At 42.8% G+C, this 24,227-nt stretch overlaps 2 protein-coding genes across 3 annotated transcripts; both read left to right on the top strand.

The window, feature by feature from the left end:
* Positions 1 to 314: 314 nt before the first annotated feature.
* Positions 315 to 1,500, top strand: CCIN (calicin; the record flags this gene model as incomplete). Its single annotated transcript, XM_054185762.1, is given in 5 exon segments — positions 315 to 439; positions 441 to 730; positions 733 to 871; positions 1,196 to 1,337; positions 1,339 to 1,500. Coding segments are annotated over 5 exon segments (858 nt in total), but the record flags the coding sequence as incomplete, so codon positions are not given.
* Positions 1,501 to 6,850: 5,350 nt separating this feature from the next.
* Positions 6,851 to 22,687, top strand: CLTA (clathrin light chain A). Of its 2 annotated transcripts, XM_054185113.1 has the most exons (6): positions 6,851 to 7,114; positions 15,316 to 15,353; positions 17,265 to 17,382; positions 18,354 to 18,465; positions 21,172 to 21,207; positions 22,244 to 22,687. In XM_054185113.1, the coding sequence occupies exons 1-6, from the start codon at positions 6,919 to 6,921 to the stop codon at positions 22,413 to 22,415; spliced, it is 672 nt and encodes a 223-aa protein (XP_054041088.1). In that variant the 5' UTR covers positions 6,851 to 6,918; the 3' UTR covers positions 22,416 to 22,687. The 2 variants fall into 2 exon arrangements, with proteins under 2 accessions (XP_054041088.1, XP_054041089.1); XM_054185114.1 differs by lacking the exon at positions 21,172 to 21,207 and having other exon boundaries at positions 6,855 to 7,114.
* The last annotated feature ends 1,540 nt before the right edge of the window (positions 22,688 to 24,227 follow it).

Genomic DNA, 24,227 nt, shown 5'->3' with positions numbered 1-24,227 from the left:
CTCATTTTATTTTTCTTCTACGTCTTATTCGACCTGTTCCGTGTTCTCATGCTAGAACTTTACAAATAGCTCTAGCTGATAGTTTGTTTTCCCATCCACACTTCAATACTTGTAACCGCAGTGTATTGTGTTCTAGCAGCTGTATTTTATGACACCATGCATCTCACCAGAACAACTAGTGTCTGAAAGCTCTTACTATAATCTCTGCCTTCCACTTGCAAGACTAAAGATGGGAAGATGCAGTTCACAAAAAAGAAATAACATTTCAAAATAATAAGGAGGAACTGCTGAAAGTGGCAACATAGTTCGTGTGATTCCTGAAAGCTCACAGCTCTGTTTTTGTCCTCAGGTCCCTTGTGGAGAAAAGCTGCCTGTTCTACATGCTCGTAGCTTACATGTGTGAGCTTAAAGAGGTGGTGAACAGTGCCCATGCAGGGACATGTGGGTACTTCAGAACTCATGCTCAGCCCTTGACAGATATATGGCAGGTTCCTCAAGGAGGACAACCTCCATGTACAGAACGAGAACCAGGCTTTCCTGGCCCTGATCTAGTCAGTGAAATTCAGGGAAGAAGAAAGATAAACATATTCCAGTAATATTTTTCCCTGTATCCACGTACCTGGGGTCTCAACCAAGACACTGGTGGCTACGAGCCATGACATGCTGATGCTCAACAATCATTCTGTCCCTCTGGCTCAGATGGAAAGGATTTTGAGTGACACGAAGCAAGAATGTGCTTGAAGATCTTTCTCTTCCAGAGGAAGAGGTCAGTAATCGACTCTGTAATGATTTTAGGAGGCTAGGAAAAGGATGTAAGATTTAATGATATGGGCTTTGATTATACTTTTGAGCTTACATGTTTTGCTTATGTGTGGCTGAAACTGACAGAGATGCCATGTAAAGCAGCTCCTTGTGGTGCTGCATTAGCCATTAGTGTCACTGCAGGAATAACAGACCAGATCACTACCTCAAAGACAGCGCATAGATGTGACAGAAAACAATTGCTGAACTGAGGTACTGCCTATAGGTTTGGTCTTCACATCATGGTGACCTGTGAGGGAGTGATGTACTGCCTTGGGGATTGTGCTGATACAAGGAAATAGGTCTCTAACATTTGCAAGTAGGGTGATGGGAGGAAAGAGAGAACTGGACTCTGACTGGGAAAATAAGGATGCTACTGCCTTGATCACCGTAGGAAAAAAGTCAAGTTAATTTATATTGTGACAAGGCAGATGAATGATTGTTTCCTATCTGTTCAGATGGCAGATTACTTTGACACTTAGGCAGGGAAAGTGGTGCAATACCTCACCTTCCATATTGAATTAAACCATAAACCTGTTGTTGTCTTTTCCACAGGAAAACATCCTAAGTGTGCACAGCTCCAATAAAAATTTTTGGGTATCAGCTTGCAGAAAAAGAAGTGATCAAATTAACGAACATGTTTGTGATATTACCAAATACCTGTACTTTAGAGTTATTGCATCCAGTGTGCTCCGTTGAACATCACAACGAGGTCCCCCCTTTATGGAGGCATTGTTTATGCAAATGAAAGATGACCTCAGGAATATTCTCTCAGACTACACCAGAAAGCAGAGAAATAAGAAAATTCAAGCAGATCCTTCAGAAGTTCTTGACTAGTCAGTTTCCCATACCTTTCAGAGTTCTTCTAAAAATTGCTTTTAACACTGTCTTTCACAACATCCTAATAGACAAGCTGACAAAATATGGGTTAAATAAATGGACAGTGAGGTAAATTGAAAACAGGCTGAACAACCAGGCCCAGAGGCTGTGATAAGTGGCACAAAGTCAAGTCGGAAGCAAATCACTAGTGGTATACCCCAGCACTTGATACTGGAGCCAATACTGTTTAACTTCTTCATTCATGACCTGGATGATGGGGCAGAGTGCTGCTTCAGCAAGTTCACAGATGATACAAAACCAGGAGGAGTGGCTGTTATACCAGAGGGTTGTGCTGCCACTCAGAGGGACCTTGACAGGCTGAAGAATTGGGCAGAGAGGAATATCACAAAGTTCAACAACGGGAGATGCAAAGTCTTGCATTGGGGTGAGAATAACTCCAGGCATCAGTACATGCTGGGGGCTGAGTAGCTGGAGAGTAGCTCTGCAAAGAAGGACCATGGGGTCCGTGTGGACAAGAAGCTGACTGTCCACCAGCAATATGCCCTCATGACAAAGAAGGCCAACAGCATCCTGGGCTGCATTAGGAAGACTGTTGCCAATACATCAAGGAAACTGATCCTTCTTCTGTACTCCGCACGTCTGGAGTGCTGAATCCAGTTCTGGGCCCAGAGTACAAGAAAGAAATTGACATGCTGGAGCAAGTCCAGGGCAGGACCACAAAGATTAAGGGCCTTAAGCATCTTTCTTATGAGGAGAGGCAGACAGCTTGAACTGTTTAGCTAGTGGTGTGATGGCTCCGGGGGATCTTATCAATGTGTATAAATACCTTTCCTTTGAGGGTGGCAGAGCACTGGAACAGGCTGCCCAGAGAGGTGGTGGAGTCTCCAACTCTGGAGACATTCAAAACCCACCTGGATGCATTCCTGTGCAGCCTGCTCTAGGTGACACTGCTCTGGCAGGGGGTTGGACTAGATGATCTCCAGAGATCCCTTCCAACCCTATGATTCTATGATTCTATGATTCTATGAAAATGAAGAAGAGGGAACCAGGTTCTTTTCAGTAGTGCCCAGTGACAGGACAACAGCCAATGGACAATTTATTTTATTTAAAAATAAAAATAAAAAAAAGAATAATAAAAAAAGAAATTCAACCTGAACACAAGAAAACACTTTTTTACTGTCAAGGTGGTCAGACACTGGAACAAGTGTCCAGAGATGTTGCGCAGTCTTCATCTGTGGTGAATATTCAAAACCAGACTGGAGACAGGGAAGCCTGCTTTTGCTGACCCTGCTTGAGCAAGCAGGTTGGACTAACCAGCCTAAGCAATTCCGTGACTCACCTGCCACTTCTTTTGATAAAAGAATGCACCCTTTATGTCTAATTCCTTATAAGAACCCCTCTACATTGCATTTTCTTCTCTGGATTCTTTAGCCCCATGCAATCCATTCAAAATGCGATTTCACAATCTCATGTTCTGAAGGTTCAGATTGCTTCTTCCATAATTCATATTATTTGAGGTGTCTTGAACCCGTATTTGCAAACCTGCTTCTTTATACTCCTCCTCCCTGATCTCTTGTCATATTACTTCTGCTGTTACTGTTCTGCTCTGACAGTCTGTGCCCTGCTTTGTTCATCTTTGTGCAGCTCTATGTTTCCCTTAGGCATGGAACAATCTCTATCTTCTGCTTATTCAGATTCTACTTGAATACCAAGCACTGCTGTGACTGCACCACAGGTTTATTCATTCTAGGTACATTTCTTACGCTGCCTTCTGTTTCTGGGTGTTCTTTCGAAAGCAGCTGCACCTCTTATCTTGGGAAGGTTGTGTTTAACATAGCAGACACTATGTCTGCTCTTTACTCCATCCTGTTAAACTCTCACGGCAACAAATCAGCATGGTAAACTGAAAGCAGCGTTGTCTTCCTGTGATACTGGAGGCCGTAGCAGAAGACAAATATTTGTCAATATGCATATGAAGTGAGGATGAGACACTTCAAGCCCTCTCACCTAGCTGGTGAATCAGTGCTTGCCAAGGAGCCTCTCTCACGAAACAACTGCTGTCTTTCTGGAGATTAGAACTACATGCATTTAAAGGCTAGCCACTCTTGAGTGTTGTAGTGATAAACTTGTGTCTCCAGTTTGATTGTCTGAACGTGTGAATTGCTCGCTGCTCTTCCAGGGCAGGCAAAACAAGGTGAACAGCTGCAGCGTGCGTCTGTAGTGCAGATGGGCTTAAACTGAAGGACAGTGAAGTGTTGGCATGTTTTCTTTGTAGGCTTTAGTCTTCATAAACCTGTAGGCTTTAGTCTTCATAAACCCATTTAGTAGAACTGCTAATTGTAGCTCTAGCTGCCCAAGTCAGTGTACGTGCAGTGATCTCTACAAGTCTGCTTTGAGGGAGCTTCCAGCTTGATGTGAGGTGATGCGCAGGGTGTCTGCTTTGAAGCATTAGCTTTACGTGCCTCTCAAACAAGCTTTTTTTGGCTCCTGTAACTTGCAGAGAAGTAGGAATTGGACAAAGTAGCCACCATCTTTCAGATGTAGGAGTGTAGTTATAAAATACTACGTTCTCATAACTGAAAAGCTGTGTTTTTCTTTATATAGCTTGAAAGTCCCTAGCCATTGGCAGGTTGAGGGAACCTCTTCATTTATTTCAGTGGACCTGGACCAGATCCTAGTCATCATGTGCTCTCCCCTTCTAATTGTTGTTAGCTGTTGGCTCTTGTGCAATGAGGTTCTAGTTAGAGAAAGTTCCTGGGATATGGCTCGTGTCCAGATGTCAGTTGTACAATGCCTTTCTCATCTCCATGCTTCTAGAAGGACTTGCATTTAACTTTTCTGCTATGGAAACATCTGTTCTACTAAGTGTTTAATTTTGTAAACAATAAATCACTTAAATCACTCAGTAAAAATGACACTACTTTGTTGCAAGGATTTCTTTAATGTTGGAACTGCAGAACTGTAATCCCATATTTTCATAAATGCTTGAAAACACCTTTTTAAACTAGTTTTAAAACAGATCTCAGTACACTTATAAATTTGAATTATACGGCATCCTCTTTCAAAGAATGGAGATAAACAGATCCATCCTGAAAGTCTTTTGTAGTCTAATTGGCTTTTAGGCTTTCCTTGAAGGTTTATTCGTTTAATATTTCTGTAATAAACTCTTCTCCTCAGTGTAACACATCAATAGATGACTATGGATGAATTATGAAAGGTACTACTCATGTTCTGTACTGGTCTCTAAGCATTGACATCTGCCTTTCAAAAAGGCATTATCCTGACTTATTTTGCAGGGTAAGAAAGCAGGAAAAAGATAGCAGCTTTGATAATGCAAAAGTATTTCACAGTGCACCTGAATTATAGATAGCATACAAATTTGGGAATTCATCATCAAAACAGCTCTATTAACTCACTGTATTTTCCTTTGCATCTAAAGCAAATAGCGTAACATTACCCATTCTCATGGAACACAGATAAGAATTTTCTTGGTCTGTTTGGAAACTTACAATTCTGCTTGTATTTCATATGCCTTTATCCCTATTCTGCAAATTTAAGATAGGCAAGTAACCAGATTGGCTTTTCATTTTAAGTCACAATATTCCATTTGTTTATGTCATTAAGTCCTCAGAAATCTCCCATGGGCCTAAGAGGCAGTGGAAGTGTGAAAGAAGTTGCTAGGTTGTCATCCCAAAGTCACTATTCACAGTTAAAGAGAAGTAGTGAGATATTCCACTTTTGTTTACATATAAGGAAAGAAGAGTGATGAAAATGCACATGAGAGTGCATTGTTTGAATAAGTTATGGGACAAAGTTTTCATCAAGTTTCTGTGAAAGCACGGCGTACACTTCATGATGGTGTTTCATTTTTATAGTCTCCCTGTTTCTATATTCTATATTCTCTATGTTTTATAGTTATGAAATTGGGGCCTGTGGCTTCTGGACATTATTTAAAATAAATAACCTTGCTGTGTTTCTCCTAGAAGACAAAATACAGGGAAGTCTAGCCTTCTGCCATGCCAGATTCTGAGTTTTCACAGGAGAAACCAGGCACATGTTTTTATTGACAAAGAGAGGTGAAGGGAGCTTTCTGTCTTACGGTATGAGTTTGCTTGCTCTTTTTTCCTGAGCAAGCGATGTTGACAGTGGGGAAAAATGTGCAACTCAACATGCGGTTTATCTCACATTCTTAAATTCACCCAGGAAAAAAATGACTTGCAGAGTTGCACTTTTCTTGGAATTTGGCCACCTTCTGCAACGTGTTTGATTGACATTATAACACAAGCCTGAATGGCATACCTCTAATATACCATGAAACACACACACAGACTTGTAAGCAACACGTAAAAGGAGTTTAACAAGTACCTCTTGCAGCAACTGCACTAGCTTAAGGGCTGCCAGTGTAATTTTATCCTTTCTACATCATTATTTTTTCTTCCCCTTAGTCTCTGCTGTGCCAACAATTTGCAGATCTGTATGATAAACCAGATACAGAAACTGAGCAAAGTAACTTTGTCAAAAAAATTTGCGTGTATCAGCAATCATTGCCTTTCAAATAAGTAAACACTACTTTTGTCAATGTATGGTCAGCAGAATACAATGGTGTTTTAAATTACACCAGTTTAAGCTTCCCAATTCCGGACAGAAAACACACAAAATCACAACTGAAAACCACCGACGTTTTAACTGACTTATTCCGCCGGTGCGGATTTGTCTCCGGGATGCCGACGGCCCGCTGTTGTGCCGGCACCGGCACTTACACCGGGTGCGCACCTCCTCTGCGCCGGGTTCCGGCGGAGCGCCCGTCCTTTGGCGGGAAGCGAGCACGGCTCCGCTTCACGGGGTGGGGCGCTGCGGACGAAACGCAACGGAAAGTCACTCCCCGCCGTCCGTCGCGGGAGCGGGGGCCTGTCGGGACCGACCGGGCCTGCGGGGCGGAACGCTGCCTGGGCGGGTGCCGGGCCCCGCTGCGGCCCCCGCCCGCCGCCAGGCGCGGGGGGAGGGAGGAACCGGGCGGCCCGTCCGCCCCCGTCCGCCAGCACCCGGCGCCCCTCCGCTCCCCGCGGCGCTCCTGGCGCTGATTGGCTCGAGCCCAAGGCGTCCCGCGGAGAGATCCGTTATCCCAGCCCCCTCCGCGCGCTGATTGGTTTTGCCGCCGGGTGGTGCTGGGCTCTCATTGGCGTAGGCGGGGCGCCTGCCCCTTCCGCACTGGTTTCTAGCGCAGGCGCGGAAACTGCAGCCGCTCGCGCCCCGGTGCCTCCGCCGCTTCTCGCGCTCATGGACAACATGGAGGTCTTCGGTGAGCAGCAGAAGCCGGCGGACTCTGCCGGCGATAACGGGCCGCTGGGCGACATCGACGAGGATCCTGCTGCCGCTTTCCTGGCGCAGCAAGAGAACGAGATCGCGGGCATCGAGAACGACGAGGGCTACGACATCCTGGAGGGCGGCGAGGTGCCCGACGGCCTCGACCTGGGTACGTGCGGCGGGACGGCGGGCCCCGCTCCACCACCCCTACCCGCGGCGGGGAGGGGAGGAGAGGGGAGGGGTCCTGGCCTGGCGGGGCTTCGCAGCTTCCCTTCTGCCTCGGAAGCCCCGTGGCCTGGAAGGGGCGATGTCGGCGGGGTCCTCGCCTGGGCTTTCTTCCCCGAGCGCTTGCCGCCGGTGAGCGGGGCCTGGCTGCCCGGGGATGGACGCGGGGTTGGGTCCGGGCCGCGCAGGCACGCCGTGTTGCTCTGCCATGGTGTAAGCTATGGCCCCGCTCCCTCAGGCGCGGTGCCGCTTACGATTTGTGTCTCCCAAAGACGCCAGCCTGGGTGGCCCGGCTTGCCGACGTGTTGAGAACAGTGCTGGGTAGCTCTGATCTCCTCTAATCCAGGAGCCTGCCTGATGGGAAGATCCGCTGAAAGCAGGATAAGGCAACATGTTGAGCTCTGCCACTCGTGTTTCTGTCTTCAGAGGCAGTGGTCTTAGTCTTAAAGTGCACTAGCAGTTGAGCTAATGTTTAATTTTGCTAAGCCTCTAGCCTTTGTTCCTTGGTAACCTTTGGAAAACTGACACTGCAGAACGCACAGTTGCATTCCGAGGAGGGTGCCTAGGTATGTTGGGAACTAAGAGGTTAGTGGGATTTCAGTTAGTTTAATGGTAGCTAAAGCAGCCCTGAATCAACACTTCTGATTACGAAAGGTTTAGGACTTTTAACAGAAGTCTAAGTGGAGAGGGGTTGTGAATGTAGGATGCTGCTGTGCTTCACTGATGTTTCAACACCCTTATCCCTAGGAACATACTCTCATGTGACATTCCTTTGTTGCTTCAGGAAGATGCCTCTCACATCTTCAGAATTAAGTCTTTGTTATGCAACCTGAATTCTGAAAGTATCGGTATATCTTACATATGAGGATGCAGGTTCATAGTATTTCTTAGAATAAAGTCCAGCTAGATAAACTGGGTAATGGAGACCTGCTGTTACCAGTGCTCATTTAGTGGTAGCGCAGCCCTTACAGTCAGCTCATTCATGAAGTTCAAAGCATAAGGACTACAGACTTCCTGTAAAAAGGGTGTTTACAGGGGAGTAACTTAAGTGCTAAAGCATGAGGATAATCATTATCCGAACACCATCCTGTTTTGGTATCAGACATAACTCATAACTTGACTTCTGTATCCTATGTATAGTGCAGACACAGTGAATGCTTCCCCTCTTACTTTCAGAAGCCTCAGATGTGCATTATTCCTTATTTGGTCTTTACATTCCAAACAGGCTCTGGAACATTAAAGTAGCTGTTTGAGGGCTGATTTCTTTGGAGAAGGTTCTGACACTGGCCTTTCTCACAAGGTGCTAGAACCAGCTAGATCCATATCTTTTCTACAGGCATGCAATGTGGCTATTGCAGAGCAATTCCTTGCCAAAAAGTCAACTTGTTAAATATTTCCGGATTGGCTTGATATGTAGAAGTTGTTCTTAAGCTGCTTTTCAAGAGTTTTTTTTTTCTCAAGTCACGTTAAGTTCACTTGTCATGGAATGCAAAACTGTTATTGGAGAACTTTCTCTAGAAAGTGGGTCATAAAATAAGGAATACGATAATATGATCTAAGGATCTGGGAAGTCTAGGTGTGAGCTGTATGTCATCTTGCTTTCTTGTAGGCACTGGGATTGCATTTATGTTCTAGCCTGTTAAACATTGCTTGTGGACTTTTGGTGGTCCCATTTTTTAACATAACATCCATTTGTTGACTGTCAGAGCCTGTACTTCCTCCTTGTTAAAAAGTGTGCATTGCAGCTGTGCAAGATGTACTAGTTAGGCATGGTGACAAATGATTCTTAGGTAAATCCTTAAGCATCATGATCAGGGATTTGTGGATTTACTTTTTTTAACCGTAACCTTTTTGAACTCCGTATTTACAGGTCTAATGGATAAGTTTTCTTTCTAAATACTGGGCCAAAATTCGTAACTCGGGCCACTCTCAACTGAAGTTTGAAGATCTTAACTTCAAATATTGTGAGAAGCAGTCACCAACTTCTTGAAATATACTTGTAAGAAACATGGTGATTCATCCAGCAAACAGTTTTTAAATTGCAGCCTCTTAAAAAAAGATTGCATAAATACAGTGACAGTAGTGAACTTCGTGAACAGTTAATATAAATATCAGGAAGCTAATATTGATGTGTATTGTTGTTAATTGTGGTAGTGGTGGATACTGGGTGAATATGGGGGCAATAGCAGAATGCTGCCAAGCTTGTGTGTGTCACTCAGAATCACTTCATATTGACATGGTCAGGGTTGGAATACTGGCCTGAACCAGTAGGCCATTTGTTATGTAAATAGCTATCCTGTTTAAGCATCCTGGGCAAGTGAAAACTAATCTTATTTCCCTTGAAAGATAAAGCATAATCACAGTTGCAGAAAACAGGAAGTACTGTATAAATCAAGTAACAGAGTGCTGTTGCCTAGTTATTAGTAACTTAGTCTTTTATGAGATTTCCTTTTCAGTGTTAAATCAATGCCTGCATTTACAGTCAAATTCTTCAGTTCTCTCCAGTCAATACTAGGTCTTCTGGTTATAGCAGGACTTGCTATGTCCTGTAAGCAGGAGTGAGTGAGTGCAGGTTGAAGTGTGTGGCTTCTAGAACCTGTATGTCAATATAAAAACCTTGTGACAGCTTGTCAAGTAGCTTTTTATGGAGAATTACATTCAAAGATAAGCTGTTTTATATGTTAAAGATCACGAAAATACACACAAGTTTAATGTAGGCTGTCTAGTCTCAAACGTTGCCTTCACAGTTTCTCGCTCTGTTGTTTTTATGTGAACTTGAGTGAATGATGTTTCTCCATCTTGTGAAGAGGCGTTCTCTAGGAATTAAGAAACTTAATTGCATTTGGTGGATTGTCCGTAAACCTCATTTAATATCCTTTGAGGGACTGAATATGAATTTACTTGAAAATGATTTAGGAAATAATTGTTTCCTTCTGTCTCTTTAGTTAGCACCACAGACATTTTAAACAGAGTAAAACGGAGTTAGTTGTTTGTCACTATTGATATTTTTTCTTAATCATTTCAACAGCTATTGTTCTGGATTTTGCTATGCAGTCAATATCTTGAGGCTTCAGAGCACCATAAGGTAGCACAGAGAAATGTATAATAAAGGGATGGTTTCTGTTTAACTTGTATTTGCTTGTGGTGATACTGCATTATTTTGAAGCTCATGGCAGAAAAACCTATCTTTCTGTTTACAAGAGGGTACTATATCTACTCGGAAATTACAGAAGCATTATTGCAGAGAGGAAGGTGTGGTCTAGTACTAGCCTATTGATTACATTGGAAATGAGGGAAGTCAAGTGGGTTTTTGTATGACAGCAAGTTAGAACTAAAGCATAGGAAAGAAGGACTCTTCCTGATCCGCTTGCCTTTATTTTGCACAAATGCATGAGAATGGGTTATGGCTAGAAAAACTATTTCTTCCTCAGTTTCTTGCATAACTATCTAAACAAAAACCTTGGAGAAGATTCTTCTTTCCCATCTTATTATGGATGAAAGGTAGGTGAAGGGGAAGCATAATCTCTGCCCAAAAGAAAAAAGGATGGGAAACTAGGCCTTGAGTGGTGAAGTTACTTAACCTTATGCCAGAATATTTTAAACTTAGTTATGTTCTCCTGTTGCTTTATTTAGAGGTACTAGTTCACTTAAAGTAGCAATGAAGAAGTAGAGTACTTACTGTTTAAATGACATGCTGAAAGTAGCTTATAAAAATGTACTTTTATTTACGGTCATATTGAAGTTCTTTTTTTGTGCGTGAGGGTATTGTCCAAAGCATAGCTGGGCAGGAGGACCTCAGGGTGAGCGAATCTGTGAGTTAGGAAATGGTTGGACTTGTGTTAGAAGAGGTACCTCTGCAAAGTCCTGCTTATGACTGTTTTCATAGCTTTTGTCTTTTGCAATGAGAAAAAGACTTCAGAGAGGCTAGTGAACAAGGCTAAGCAAACTTCCTTTTATGCCAGTGTTGTCGTTTAGCCTCAGATGGCAACAAAGAACCATATGGCTGCTGTCTCGAACTCCCACCCCACGGGGAAGGATCGGAAGAAAAAGGCAAAACTCGTGGGTTGAGACAAAGGCAGTTTAACAGAACAGCAAGGGGAACAGGAAAACAACAGCAATAACATGGATAGAGGGATATGCAAACACAGTTATGGAACCACCGCTCACTGACCGGACCTGGGATGCCCCAGCCTGTTCCCAGCAGTGACTTCCTGACCCCCTCCCCTGTCAGCTAAGACCGGACCCTGGGGAGAATTAACCCTATCCCCACCAGAACCAGGGCATTATCCACCCCTTATTCCATACCGTCTATGTCACGCACAGATCTTACAAGTTCCAATGAATTGCCACCACTTCCCCTGTCTTATATACATACAATTATATTCATACAGGTATAATGCCCTTAGTCATTATAATGCCTGGTCCATCCCTCTAAAATGTCTGTTGCCTCTGTGCTGCCTGTTGCCCTGCTTCCACTGCTGTAACCACCCCTGCAGAGCATTTGCCACCATTCATGAGTCAGTATAGAGATAAAGTACTGGCCGTTTTTCTTGATCAGCCTCCACTCTCCATTAGATTTTTTGCGTCGGCCATATGGGACTGTTAAAGGGTGAGTGAGTCTTGCTGGTCACTCCTTGAACTTCTAGTTGACAAAGCAGCTTATGGATGGGAATCAGAGAGTCTTGGTTAGTGCGATATTGCCACTGATGCACTGTTGTGGTAGCAATCAGCACTGTCGCGTTAAAAGGACTGTAGTTTCGATATTTGTCTGTCAGAGTCCCAGGACTTTCACTGATTTACTATCAGAGTCCCACCAAAGGACTTTCACTGAATCAGATTCACAAATAATTGAAATTAGTTATTTTATTGGGAGCGATAGTCGCAGATTCGAGATTGCTATTGATAAATTCACTAAATACAATAGAGCTAATTACTTAATATTGCTAGCAAAAATTATGATAGTACAACAACCCGGGGTAACATTCACCAGAGGGTGAAAGGCGCAGCGCTTACCCAGAAAGGTGTCCCTGCCTGGGGTGGAGGAAGAGAACGCAGCCCGTCGACTGGTCCGTCAGGTATCAAGTTTCTTCTCTCCCAATTTAACAGTCGTTTTCTCCATCCTTTTATCCCCCAAATTACAAGGTTTCCCTCCCCTAGGTGATCTGTAGTATGACTTGGGTGGAGAGACGAGTGCTATAGTTATATGTTTGGCATGATCTCTAAAATCTTCATTAGCATATACAGGGGTGTCAACTTGAATATGCATTTCACAGGTAATGAGGCAAAGGTCAATTACTGGACATGGTAGCCTCTCAAGGAAACAAAGAGCTACGCAAAGTCTCTGTTATCTTGATTTTACTATCTCTGCTGACGAAAAGCAGGGCTGTCCTGGCTCCCCAAGACTACCCCATTATTTATGTATCCTGTGATAGCCAGACAAGCCTTCACTCCCCTGGTTTGCACAAGAGATAGCAAAGTGAGTCTTAATTGCTCTTTGAGCACAGAGACTTCACCTCATTATCCAAATTCCACACGCACCTGTTGTTCTTCGACCCTCAACAACCCCAGAACAGAAGGGTCCTCTGAGAGACCAGGCAAGGCAGGCAACTGTTTAACTTCCTCCGTCTCCAGGGCAGCTATGCCAAAAGGCCCACCGGTACCCTTTTGGGTCCTTAAAATACCCTCTCCTGAGGTAATCTATACCAAGGATGCATGGAGCCTCTGGGCCAGTCACAATGGGATGCTTTTGCCACTCATTCCCAGTTAGGGTCACTTCAGCCTCCAGTACAGTCAACTCTTGGGATCCCCCTGTCACCCCAGAAATACAGATGGGTTCTGCCCCTCTATAGCTGTGTCCCTGCTGGAGCCTGGGGAGAATTAACTTTATCCCCGCCAGAACCAGGACAGCCAAGAGTACTGAGTCTTATATTAATGCAGCTAATTGCCTTCAGAGTAGTTGGTCATCATTGCAATAACTGACTTGTATGACTGAAGTGACAAAACAGCTGTATTTATTTTCAAACTAAGCTACTCAGCCCTTTCTTTTGTAAGCTGTAGTATACAGCTGAGGGCACTGATTCTAGTTGTCTGTTTCTGGCAAGCTTGGCTGTTGTTTCTCTACTGTGAGTGCAAGGTAGCAGATAATGGCTTATCTTCTCTGAATCCTTCCAGACTCTTAAAAACTATCTGTATTGCTGTGTGGAAGTTCACTATTACCCTATTGTGAGCATGTGTTACAGAACTGTAGATATTTGGACATGTTCTTTGCTACAGTATACTTAGAAGTAAGGCTTTATCTTAAGTTCAGAAGCAAACACCAAGGAATATGGATCATTACCAATCAGAATAGTTCTAAATGTGCAGTGTTAACTCCAGGAGCTTCAAGATGCAATACTGTGATAGAATTAGATGGACTCTGAAGCCAGTAGAGATCTCTCATTGTTCATGGCTGATGAAAACACAATGATAGCAGTTACAGTATTGGGGCTTTTTCTGTGGGAAGTTGGGTATGAAATTACATGTTTCTGTGGACAAAGAAATCTGATACACAACTAGCATCGATTGCTGATATAAAGGCTGGCAAGCAGGTAGTTTTTCTAGATTTCATACTGAATTATACAAACACTGAGACTGGAGAGCTGAAATGAGAGAATGTTAGACAATTGGTCTTGGTACAAGTTAGCGTACTTGTATTGTCATATGACAGCATGCTAGTACAGTGCCATTTCCTTCTCTGCTTGCAGTACGCTCAGTCAGCATGCTGACTCTGTATCTTAATCACAAGTTCTGGGGAGCTCAAAACAGGAAGCTTGTTTTAATATTTTTAATGCTTCTGACCTGAGTGCCCGCTGGAAATGCCTAGCTTTGTGCCAGTTAGTGTCTGTTTCTGCGCAGATGAAAAGCGGCTGTATGATAAACACATCTGTTTTATTTCAGCTGCAGCCCTCAGCAATGATGTTGTTCCTTTTACCTCAGCAGACCACCAGCCCGAGTACTGATGACCTTAATGAATGTTTCTTGGTGTAACAAGAAAACTTAATCATATTATAACAGTCCCGGGAAGAACCTTCAAGATTTATTAGCCCTCCCACCTAGCTTGTGAGTCAGTGCTTGCCAAGGAGCCTCTCTCACGAAACAACTGCTGTCTTTCTGGAGATTAGAACTACATGCATTTAAAGGCTAGCCACTCTTGAGTGTTGTAGTGATAAACTTGTGTCTCCAGTTTGATTGCCTGAACGTGTGAATTGCTCTCTGCTCTTCCAAGGTAGGCAGAGTGGGCAGCTGGTTTATTCAAGCTGTTAATGTCAAGATGAGTTATAGAGCCTGGCTTAGCTTTAATCCAGCCCTGTCAAAGCAAGGTGAACAGCTGCAGCGTGTGTCTGTAGTGCAGATGGGCTTAAATTGAAGGACAGTGAAGTGTAAGCATGTTTTCTTTCTGGGCTTTAGTCTTCATAAACCTATTCATTAGAACTGTGAATTGTAGCTCTAGCTGCCCAAGTCAGTGTACGTGCAGTGATCTCTACAAGTCTGCTTTGAGGGAGCTTCCAGCTTGATGTGAGGTGATGCGCAGGGTATCTGCTTTGAAGCAGACAGATGCCATTAGCTTTACGTGCCTCTCAAACCGGCTCTTTTTGGCTCCTGTAACTTGCAGAGAAGTAGGAATTGGACAAAGTAGCCACCATCTTTCAGATGTAGGAGTGTAGTTATAAAATACTACGTTCTCATAAGTGAAAAGCTGCTTTTTTGTTAACTTGGATCTTCCTCTACTGAGGTTAGTAACTACGTTCTTGGAGACTAGTATCAGCTTCTAAGACAGGGAGGACAAAGTGGGAGTAACCATAGAATACTGTCTGTAGCAGCTTCTCAGCAGCATCAGCTCTGTTTATGTAGACTGAAGCATGATCTCATGATGAAGAAATGACCTTGCATTACTGGTTCTGCAGAATAAAGGGTCACTTGGTTTCTTGTGCCTGTTGGCAAAATTGCAGAAATAAGGAAGTAACCCTGCAGAGCATAAAGTAATGCTCATTTGCGTAACTCCTGTATTAGATACTCTAGTAAAGCTTTCCATACAAGTTACTGAAATCAGTAAATCTGGATGTTCTGTCTTTTGTCAAATGGCTAACTAGAGTCACTTCTTTACAGATGCTGTTGGTGCAGTGGTTAATGGAGATGTCTATCAGGTAAGATAGAAGTTTTCTGTGCTTAGAATGTTCTGTTCTACTCTGGGAACTTTACCTTAATCTAGACTAATACTTTCCACTTCTTATCTGTAATGTACTTCTATCTCGTCTCCGAAGAGGAACTTCTATTATGATAGCTCATCTCATAAAGCTGTTAATGCTCTTAATATGCCCCTCCTCTGAATTTAGAGGCAATTTAAAGCAGGCGTCCATTTTGAATTATGGCTTGATAGGATGTAACCACTGTAAGCAGAATGATGGGCTCTGTGGTATGACTGAACATTGAGTTGCCACGGGTGAATAAACTGAAAGCATAATCTGACTATCTAGTTTAAAGAAGTTTTCTGAATTGCTTGTTCTTTAAGGCTAATTCATGTGTCCTGATTGTCTTATCAAGATTGGTCTTACAAGGAGCTGATTGAAAACATTATACACTTCTTAGTGACATAAAACTGCATGAAATTAAGCTGCTGGCTAAATAGCTCAATCGTAGTAAGAAAATGTGTTCGTCAGCCATGGTAATGACAAAAGGAGGAGATACTTGCTTTATTAGCATCAGGGAGGAATGAGGCATGCTAAGGCAATCGCTGCCTTGTAACTTTATTTCAGATCAATTTGGCTAAAGCATTGTCATTGCCTGGTTTCAGAGTTGGCTAGATAGCCTTGATTAAATGAATTCTTGTGAAGTGGGCTCTGTATGAGCTCTGTAGGGTTTTAAATGAACACTGAGCTTTGCGGAGACACAAACAGCTTTCATTGTTGCTAATGTTTTTATATCTTCACTGTTGCTGTGAGATTGATGGTAAAACTGTATCTTACTGTCCCTTTGTGCTTCCTTATACAACAGAAGGGTAGATGAGATACCTTGATTTTATGTTTGCGCAAGAGTGCGAACACACTAAGTGACCAGCTGGTTGATAGAGCTTCCTCTTAATGAGGAAGAACAGACTGAATGGGCTACATATAGCTTTTGTTTTAGCCACCTGTAACTAGTTTGGCCCTGTAATGGGACAATTTATTTTGTTTTGGATTGAATGTGAAGCCTAGTGCTGTTTCACCAGTCTGTCTCCTTCTCTTTGCATTATTCCTTCATTGAGGGCTACAGGAGGCCCAAAGAGGGGCAAGACGCATCAAAATCTGTCACTAACTGCAATCCATCTGGTACTGTCAGGAGCGGTATTTCTTAGGTCTGTTAAAAGTAGGGTGAACCTACAAAAGTTGTTGGACTTGGTGTATCTGCTGTGGCAAATAGCACAATATTCATTAGCTTTGCAAATCTGGTGTATTAATGATAGCCCTATTCACTGCAAGTCTTTGAGCTACTGTATAGTAAAATGTGTGCTGGTACTCACGCTGTTTTGATGCTTAAATGTTGAAATGCCTCTTTGTTCTAAGCTGCATACAGCAATCCAAATTCCATAATGTCTTTAAAGGACATTGGATTTTAGTATCAGTTAAGTTCGCAAATGTCTCTGAAGTAGACAAATTACAGAGATTGTTTTACACTCCTATGCACAAAACCATAAAAAAACCCCCAAAATTACTTTTGCAGCAAATAGTTAAGGTGAAATGAACTGGAGGATCTCTAGGCCTGCAACTGCATAGTGAGGTGCTAGACATTGTCTTCTGCTTTCCTCATGTGTAGAGCTCTGACATAATTTGACTTGCCAGTCAGCTTGAGTTTGTGTTTGATCCCTGATTGCTAGGGGCTGTCCTGTATTAATTTGCTTCAGTTGTGCTGCAATTTGTGGCAAGACGTTTTTCATGTTAAGGGTGGAAATGCGATATAACATCAGATGAATGCGTTACGTGCTCAGTTCAAATAGAGTCTAATTTTGTGTGGCTTGAAGGCAGTTATCTGAAATATTCAGTTGTTATGTACAAATTACATTACTATTCCTTCCTTTTAAGGAGAGTAATGGTCCAACAAACTCCCCTGCTGCCATATCCCAAGTAGATCGACTGCAGTCAGAACCAGAGAGTATTCGTAAGTGGAGAGAGGAGCAAAAGGAACGCCTGGAGCAACTTGGTAAGGAGGATGTTTGTTGCAGTAGTGTGAGTAACTTAGTGGCATCTTCTTAAGCATCAGAATTCTCAACTGTGGCTTCTGGCTTTTGGGAATCTAACGTGCTTCTTGGGTTTGAGCAGCAAGTCTGGATTAGTCTTCCAGTAAGCTGACTGTTATTGGAGTCAGCAAACAAGTAGCTCTCTGAACCTTAAGAGTATTCACATATCCTGCCCTTTACTTACATGTAAGCTGACAGAAAATGAACAGCTTTTATTAGCAGAAAAGAGTGAATAAATACTGTAGCTATCAGCACTTTTTTCAAAGGATAAAGATTGCTTATTTTGTAGTTGGCTGAGGCCATCTGTTGTCACATGGATTGAAATCTAATAGCTAAGTTAAGTAATGGACTAGTAACTAAACTAAATAGAACTATCAAATGCAGTGATACCTACCTGTGGACAGCTTCTAAAAACCTACAAACTGGTATGATTTCCACTTATGTTAGGGAGGAGACTTTGTTTGAAATTGTTAGGAAAGAACCTTCTGTACAATGTGATTCTAGATAGAACAGCAAATGAGCTTGTTCTGAACTGTAGGCTGGTTGTAAAAGCATGCTGAGTGCCAGGCTCCCTCACTTTCTTTAAGCACAGAGGGTTTACTGAGCTTTGTTCTGGCACTAGCATAGCAAGGTGACTGTTTCTGTTTTTGAACAGTTTGCAGGTCAACAGACTTACTGAATCTGAATTAGTCTACAAATGCCTATCCTAAACCGAAGTGTACTGTCCCAGTCATGCACCGCAGGCATTCTGTTTAGCTAATCTTCTGAATGTTCATGGTATGTAGAGTTCTCATGGTCTAAATCAGGAAATCTGCTAACCTTTATCTGAGTAGACCAACTGTCTGCACTAGAGTGCAACTGGAGCCATCAGCTGAAAAGTTAGCAAGATTCGCTGGAACAAACATGACTGACAAATTGATTCTTAAATCTTCAGATGCAAACTCACGAAAGCAGGAAGCAGAATGGAAAGAGAAAGCAATAAAGGAGTTGGAGGAGTGGTATGCAAGGCAAGATGAAAAGCTTCAGAAAACAAAAGCCAGCAACAGGTAAGGTTTCTCCAGCCATCTGGAGAGTTATGGTACTGGATATGAAAGTAATGGGGTTGAGGGAGGTTAGAATACTTCCTGTATGTCCTAAGGCACTAGTCCTTCAGATCATTAAAGTAACCTCTCCTGCTAAGAAGTGGATCTCCAGTGGTAGACTATCTTTTTAAGTTTTCTTAGAATCTTGATTAAATGTCCAAGAATAGCCAGATAAAACATTGATATAACAAACCAGAATTACTGATGATTCTTTAAGACACAAAGTTTGTACATGGCCAGAAAAAGCTTTAGTCTACTGACTTGTTTGCATGCTCTCAGCTGTACAGGTCTTCAGTGACTGTAATTACCTACCTTGAGACTAGCAATCTTACTTGCTATCATTAGAACACATGGAAATGGCCTTCTGGTTAGTCTTTGCTACAAGTTATTTCATTAGATATCTTCAAATCTTTGGCTACTGCTTTTGGAAGCATTTGAGAAATAACCTGACTCAGTTCTGCTAGTGAAGAACTAAATACTGAGTTTGTCTATGTTGGGTTTACGTTGTCTCATGGGCCCTGGGGCAGAGACTAATGACTTGGTTGCTAGTCTAGTAAGCTCTTAAGTGTTCTTAGAGGTTCCCTGTGAAATTTTGACTTCAAGCTATGTAAAGGTGATAGTACTGCCTTTATACCACTTAGATCTCTACTTCTGACCTAGGGTTGCCAGTGTCATTCTGTCCAGGTAATCATCAGGGCTGCTTTATACTTTGGGGATCCACATACTTCAAGATAAACTGTTGTGGTTGGTTTTGAAACACCATTTTTCTTACCAAAGTGGCCAGCAGGTTTGTCTTGAGTAAGCAAAGTCCTAGGTAGACTCTACTTCTTACTGAAGGAAGAAAGGAGGCCTACACTTCCTACAGAATTATGGATTTGACACTTCCATTCACTGAGGTACAGTCTTGGTTGGGCCAAGAAAGAGAAATGTGATTGGCACTCTTCTAGTTGGTAGCCAGAGCTCATGATACCCCCACAGCCTTATTGTGGCCAGTGTTTGAGTGCAGGATATGCATTCTGGAGCAAAGTCCATTTAACAAGTGTGGCGCAGAAGGAGTGTTTGGCATTCTCATCAGCCTGGTGAGATCTCTCTCCTAATGGTAGTTTCTGTCCTTGGGAGGGAGCCTGATGTTAACATTGGGACTCTAGTCCTAAACCAGCTGGTCCCAACTTCTAGGATGTAGCAGAGTTTTTGTGTGCCCCTCTGAGTCAGTGGCTTAGTTGATACATTCCATGTGGTAACTGCTTTCCTGTTACAGTAAGTCTAGGTGTTACAAGGTTAATGTGCTTGTTAAAACTGCCTTCAGCTGTGTTCCGTACTTCTTATCCTTATCTCTTTTCTCCTGCCTGCTTGCCTGCCTGTTGGACTACTTGCTACCTAGGGTGGCAGATGAAGCTTTCTACAAACAACCCTTCGCTGACGTGATTGGTTATGTGTATGTTGCTTAACTACTAATTCTGTTTGCTAGTCAATCAGGTAATGAGGAGGGTCAGAAATAGTGTTGAATGTCTGAAGATGACTTCTGAATGTTTCAGGGCAGTATAACTAAACAGCTTTTACTTTTTGGACTGACTCCGATCTGCAGTATTAAGTGCAGTTTTCCTGTAAGTATCCCATACACTGCACAACATCCAGCACTTTCACGTTAAGTCACATAGTATATATACCGCTGGAATTTTAGTAATGACTTCAGTAGCCTTTAGATGTAGGGGTTTACAGTTGTTTCCAGGCCAGTGAACACTGCTTAGCAAGATGCTTTGCTGGGTGTGTGGGTTAGTGTCTGCAGTCTCACATGGGTGCTGTATTTAGTCCTAGTCACTTCCACAGAGAAGCACAGTGTTTAACTCTGCATTCTCTGTAATAGACATTGAGCTCCTAATCTGTGCTCATTTCCCTACATAATCAGAAAAGTATTCGAACAATGCTTGCACATAAAGCTGTGTAAGCCAAGGAAGGTAGAAAGCAATCACCTGCTGTAAACCAGGGTAGAAGAGACGCATGCATATAGAAATAGGATGCTGTTAGAGAACAGATGAAAAGTACGAGGAGGTGATATTGGAAAATCAGCATTAGCTGCTGGAAGAACACTTAGGAGAGCTCTGGGTAGACATTTTGCCAGTCTAATGGATCAATGAGAATACAGCTGTGACTTTCAAACCTCAGTGAGTATGCTAGTTTCCGTGGGGTGTAAGGATTGCAATGTTCACTGGCTTGTTTATGTATTTTAATTTCTTCCCTTAATTTGTAGACTTGAATTGAAAGATGGCCATGTCACAGATTCTAAGGTGACACCCTTACAAGGTGTATTGGTGAGCCCATGGTGTGGCTTTGAGTGCGTTTATATTGAAGGTCCAGTGTGGAATTCGTTACCTAACTGTAGGTGGATGTAAACCAAGACTTGTGAAATGATGGATTTACAGGTGGTGTTTGACTTCTCTGAAGTTTCCTGGAGTTGATTTTGGTAGATTTTTTTCCAATAAACCCCTTATTTTCAGTATAAAATGTGCAGTATAAGTGCTGTGAAATAAAATTGACAGCCTGTTTGCTGAATGTAGGCTAAGCTACTAGTGCATGTTCAGCCAGCTGATCATCTGCATTAAACTCATTCTCATTTTCTATATCTGACTTAAACTTTCTCTCCTTGTTTCTTTTCTTCTCTTCACCTTTAAGCACAAACATAAATCATCCTTGCTACAGCCTAGAACAGTTAAGTAAAAAAATCTTCACTGCCCCTTAAAAGTGTCATGTCACATAAAGTAGCAGTGTTGTAGTGACCCTTGTCTTCAGTGGTGTCTGTAACCGTATCATCCCTGTGAACAGTGCTGAACCCTCATGGGAGAGTCATCTTCACTGCTTTTCCTGTACTATTTGTTGGAGTAGATGGATTTGGTTTGATCTCTTTATGCTTACTGCTCTTGCACTCAGGCAGCTACCAGGGGCCCCACAGTTCATGTAAACTAGATGCTGAAGTGTTATCCCTGCATTGATGCAATATATTGTTGGCAGCATAGCACTGCCAAAAGGATACAGGTGGGAAGCCTTTGGCACTGACCTGTGCCTAATATACAAAGCCTTCTTAGAGTCTCTTTAGGGTGAGAGCAGGGGAAATGTGTTTATCCTGTGACCTCAAATGAGTGATCCCCTCTGCCAAGATATGCTTCAATCTGTACCACCTACAAGCATGGGATTCATGACTTAAATTACTTTTGATTCATGCTGCTTCACTACAGCATTGTGAATCATCAGCAGATAGCTTTTTGGTGGCCTGTAAGCCTTGGGGCTGATTTAAATCCTAAAATGGAATCTGTTTTAAGACATGCTTGTAGGGAGTTGTAAATTTCCAGTTGGCGAGTGTCCAATATAAGCCATAAAGTGGCAGAGGCTTAAGTAGTTAAAGCTTGGGCATTTCTACATAAATAAAATGCCTACATAGAAGTACCTTACTCTTGCCAGTTTGTGGGTGACTCCTTAGGCAAAGGTTCAATAACTATTCTTAAAACCAAACACCTGTATTCCAACATTTTACACAGCAACCCTCTGCACTGCTTGTGCGTAGCATAGTACTGCAACCTACTCTCATCTCCAGGGTTGGGGCAGCGGGAGCATAAGTAGCCATAATGTCCACAAGCAGCTGTCAGGTCACATTTCTTATGAAACATGCTGAAAGAAACTGCATCCTTTAAGAGAGAGAGAGTGCCTTATATGTTGGGCATTAACACAAGGTGCATTGCATTGCTTTTAGGGCAGCTGAAGAAGCCTTTGTGAATGATGCAGAAGACGTTTTTCCGGGCACTGAGTGGGAACGTGTGGCTCAGCTCTGTGACTTTAATCCCAAGTCTAGTAAGCAGGCAAAAGATCTGTCCCGCATGCGTTCAGTCCTCATCTCACTCAAGCAGGCTCCACTGGTTCGCTGAAGGAAAGCACAATGGAAACACTACAAATGCAATATCTTAACCTTACTCAGAGAAGCTATGTTTGCAGTAATTGGATTAATTGTTTCAATGTTTTTTTGGACCAAACCTCATGATGTATCTAGAGCTGATCATTGTTTGATTGCATGTTCTTCCTGATGTTTCCTTTCTGTGTCTGAAATGGGAGAACCTCCAAAACTGTAGCCTCTGTGCTGTTGTGCACTGAGATGTCACTTCCTACATTACTGATATTAAAGATTTGTTAAACAGCAAAATGTGTTGACTTTGGATGAATTAAGGTCACCTGTTCCCTTTCAACAGGGAGTGTTTGAATTGAGTGTGAGGAAAATGTTTCCTGTAATTGCTAGTGATTTCACCTTGCTGGTGACTAACGAGCCAGTAGTGCTCCTGGTCTCTGAGAGGCTGTCCTGCTTGTCTATAAGCTTTCTTAAAGCTCTTGAGAGCTTTAGTTTAAAAACTGCTTCCCTGTACAATTTATCACATAAGATAGAAGGTCTAGGAAACTGGAGCAGCAGGCTTGTTAAGGAGCTTATCTCACTTCTAGTGGAACTGAGGACACTGCCTTCTGCAGGTAAGCACTTCTGTGTAGCACTGCTGTTGCTCCAGCTGCAGATCTTGGGCTAAAAATACAGTACAGGGCACTGAGTAGTTAAAGCCCTTGATATTCTGCTGCATATTCTACTCTGCCATGTATTCAACGCTGGCTTTATGTGCAAAGTCCTGTTTTGTAGAGGCTGTTTGGATGTTTTTGAACTGTATCCTTGTCCTCACTGGCTCTTGCAGACACTTTCTCCCACCAGGGTGGTGAACTGGAGGTTTGGAGAGCAAGAGACAGGAAGACTTGCTCTTACTGCTGCTCATCTACTGGGCTGGAGGTCTGTCTGCCAAGGTGGTTGGATTTAAAACAAACTGATCCAGAAAATCTCTGTTCTGCTGCTTCCTTGGCTCTCTCCTCTCACCCAGCATTCACAGGGGGCTGTGTTCTAGCCTTGCTCTGGTAAGACTTACCTTAGCTGCCTGTCTTGTAAGAATAGTCTAGTCAGTCTCATACATTATCTCACCATTTTTATCAAAGGTACAGTAGCTTAACTAGTGTGTAGCAGAATTGCTGTAATACAAACTATATGCAAGCTGGAAGGTTAGTCCAGCCAGTTTGAAGAGGGCTGCAGTTGCAGATGAAAACTTAGTAAGATTCAGGGAGTAGCTGCACAGCAACTGTCTTACTAGCAGCTGTGTCCCTTTGGTGGATAAGGCACTGAATAAATGGTTGCCAGTTGGGCTTCAATAGTTAAGCTGTACCTTACTGTTGTCTGTAGTGACTGGAGCTGTTCTCATGTTTGCAAACGTATTCACAAGGTAAAGTGTGATGTGTGAAGAGGGGATGAAAATGATACTAGACTGCATGTCTGGAAGCTTGATTCTGCGGAAGATTGAAGCAGGAACGTATTTTCTGAAACTGCACGGAGGTACCACAGGTATCTTCTACTAACCCCGAAGCTCTACAAACACACGCTACTAAAATGGTCATTTAATAAAGAAAAGTCCACTGTATTAAATATACAATGTTTAAAGTGTTAATTTGAATTTCCTGTAACTGGAATGTTCAGCAAATTAGAGGCGTTCCTGCACACTGAGTTATGGAACTGATTAATCACTGTGTTGACTTGTCTTAGTGCTAAGGGCATGGTTTCCAGCTGCAATCCAAGAAAATGGATGAAGATTCAATGTTACAGAAGTTAAAACAGTGTTTTATATGCTGGGTTTGCAGGGGCTAACAGTGTGTCTGCAGTTTTT

The sequence above is a fragment of the Rissa tridactyla genome, chromosome Z (genome assembly GCF_028500815.1).
Source record: "Rissa tridactyla isolate bRisTri1 chromosome Z, bRisTri1.patW.cur.20221130, whole genome shotgun sequence".
Classification (NCBI taxonomy): Eukaryota; Metazoa; Chordata; class Aves; order Charadriiformes; family Laridae; genus Rissa; species Rissa tridactyla.
Note: the sequence above shows the minus strand (reverse complement) of the source record. Positions and strands in the feature narration are given on the sequence as shown.

Coding starts and splice junctions, on each gene's coding strand:
- CLTA (XM_054185113.1), top strand. CDS start 6,919: ATGGACAACATGGAGGTCTTCGGTGAGCAGCAGAAGCCGGCGGACTCT. Junction 15,354..17,264: donor TTAATGGAGATGTCTATCAG/GTAAGATAGAAG, acceptor CTTCCTTTTAAG/GAGAGTAATGGTCCAACAAA. Junction 17,383..18,353: donor GGAACGCCTGGAGCAACTTG/GTAAGGAGGATG, acceptor TTAAATCTTCAG/ATGCAAACTCACGAAAGCAG.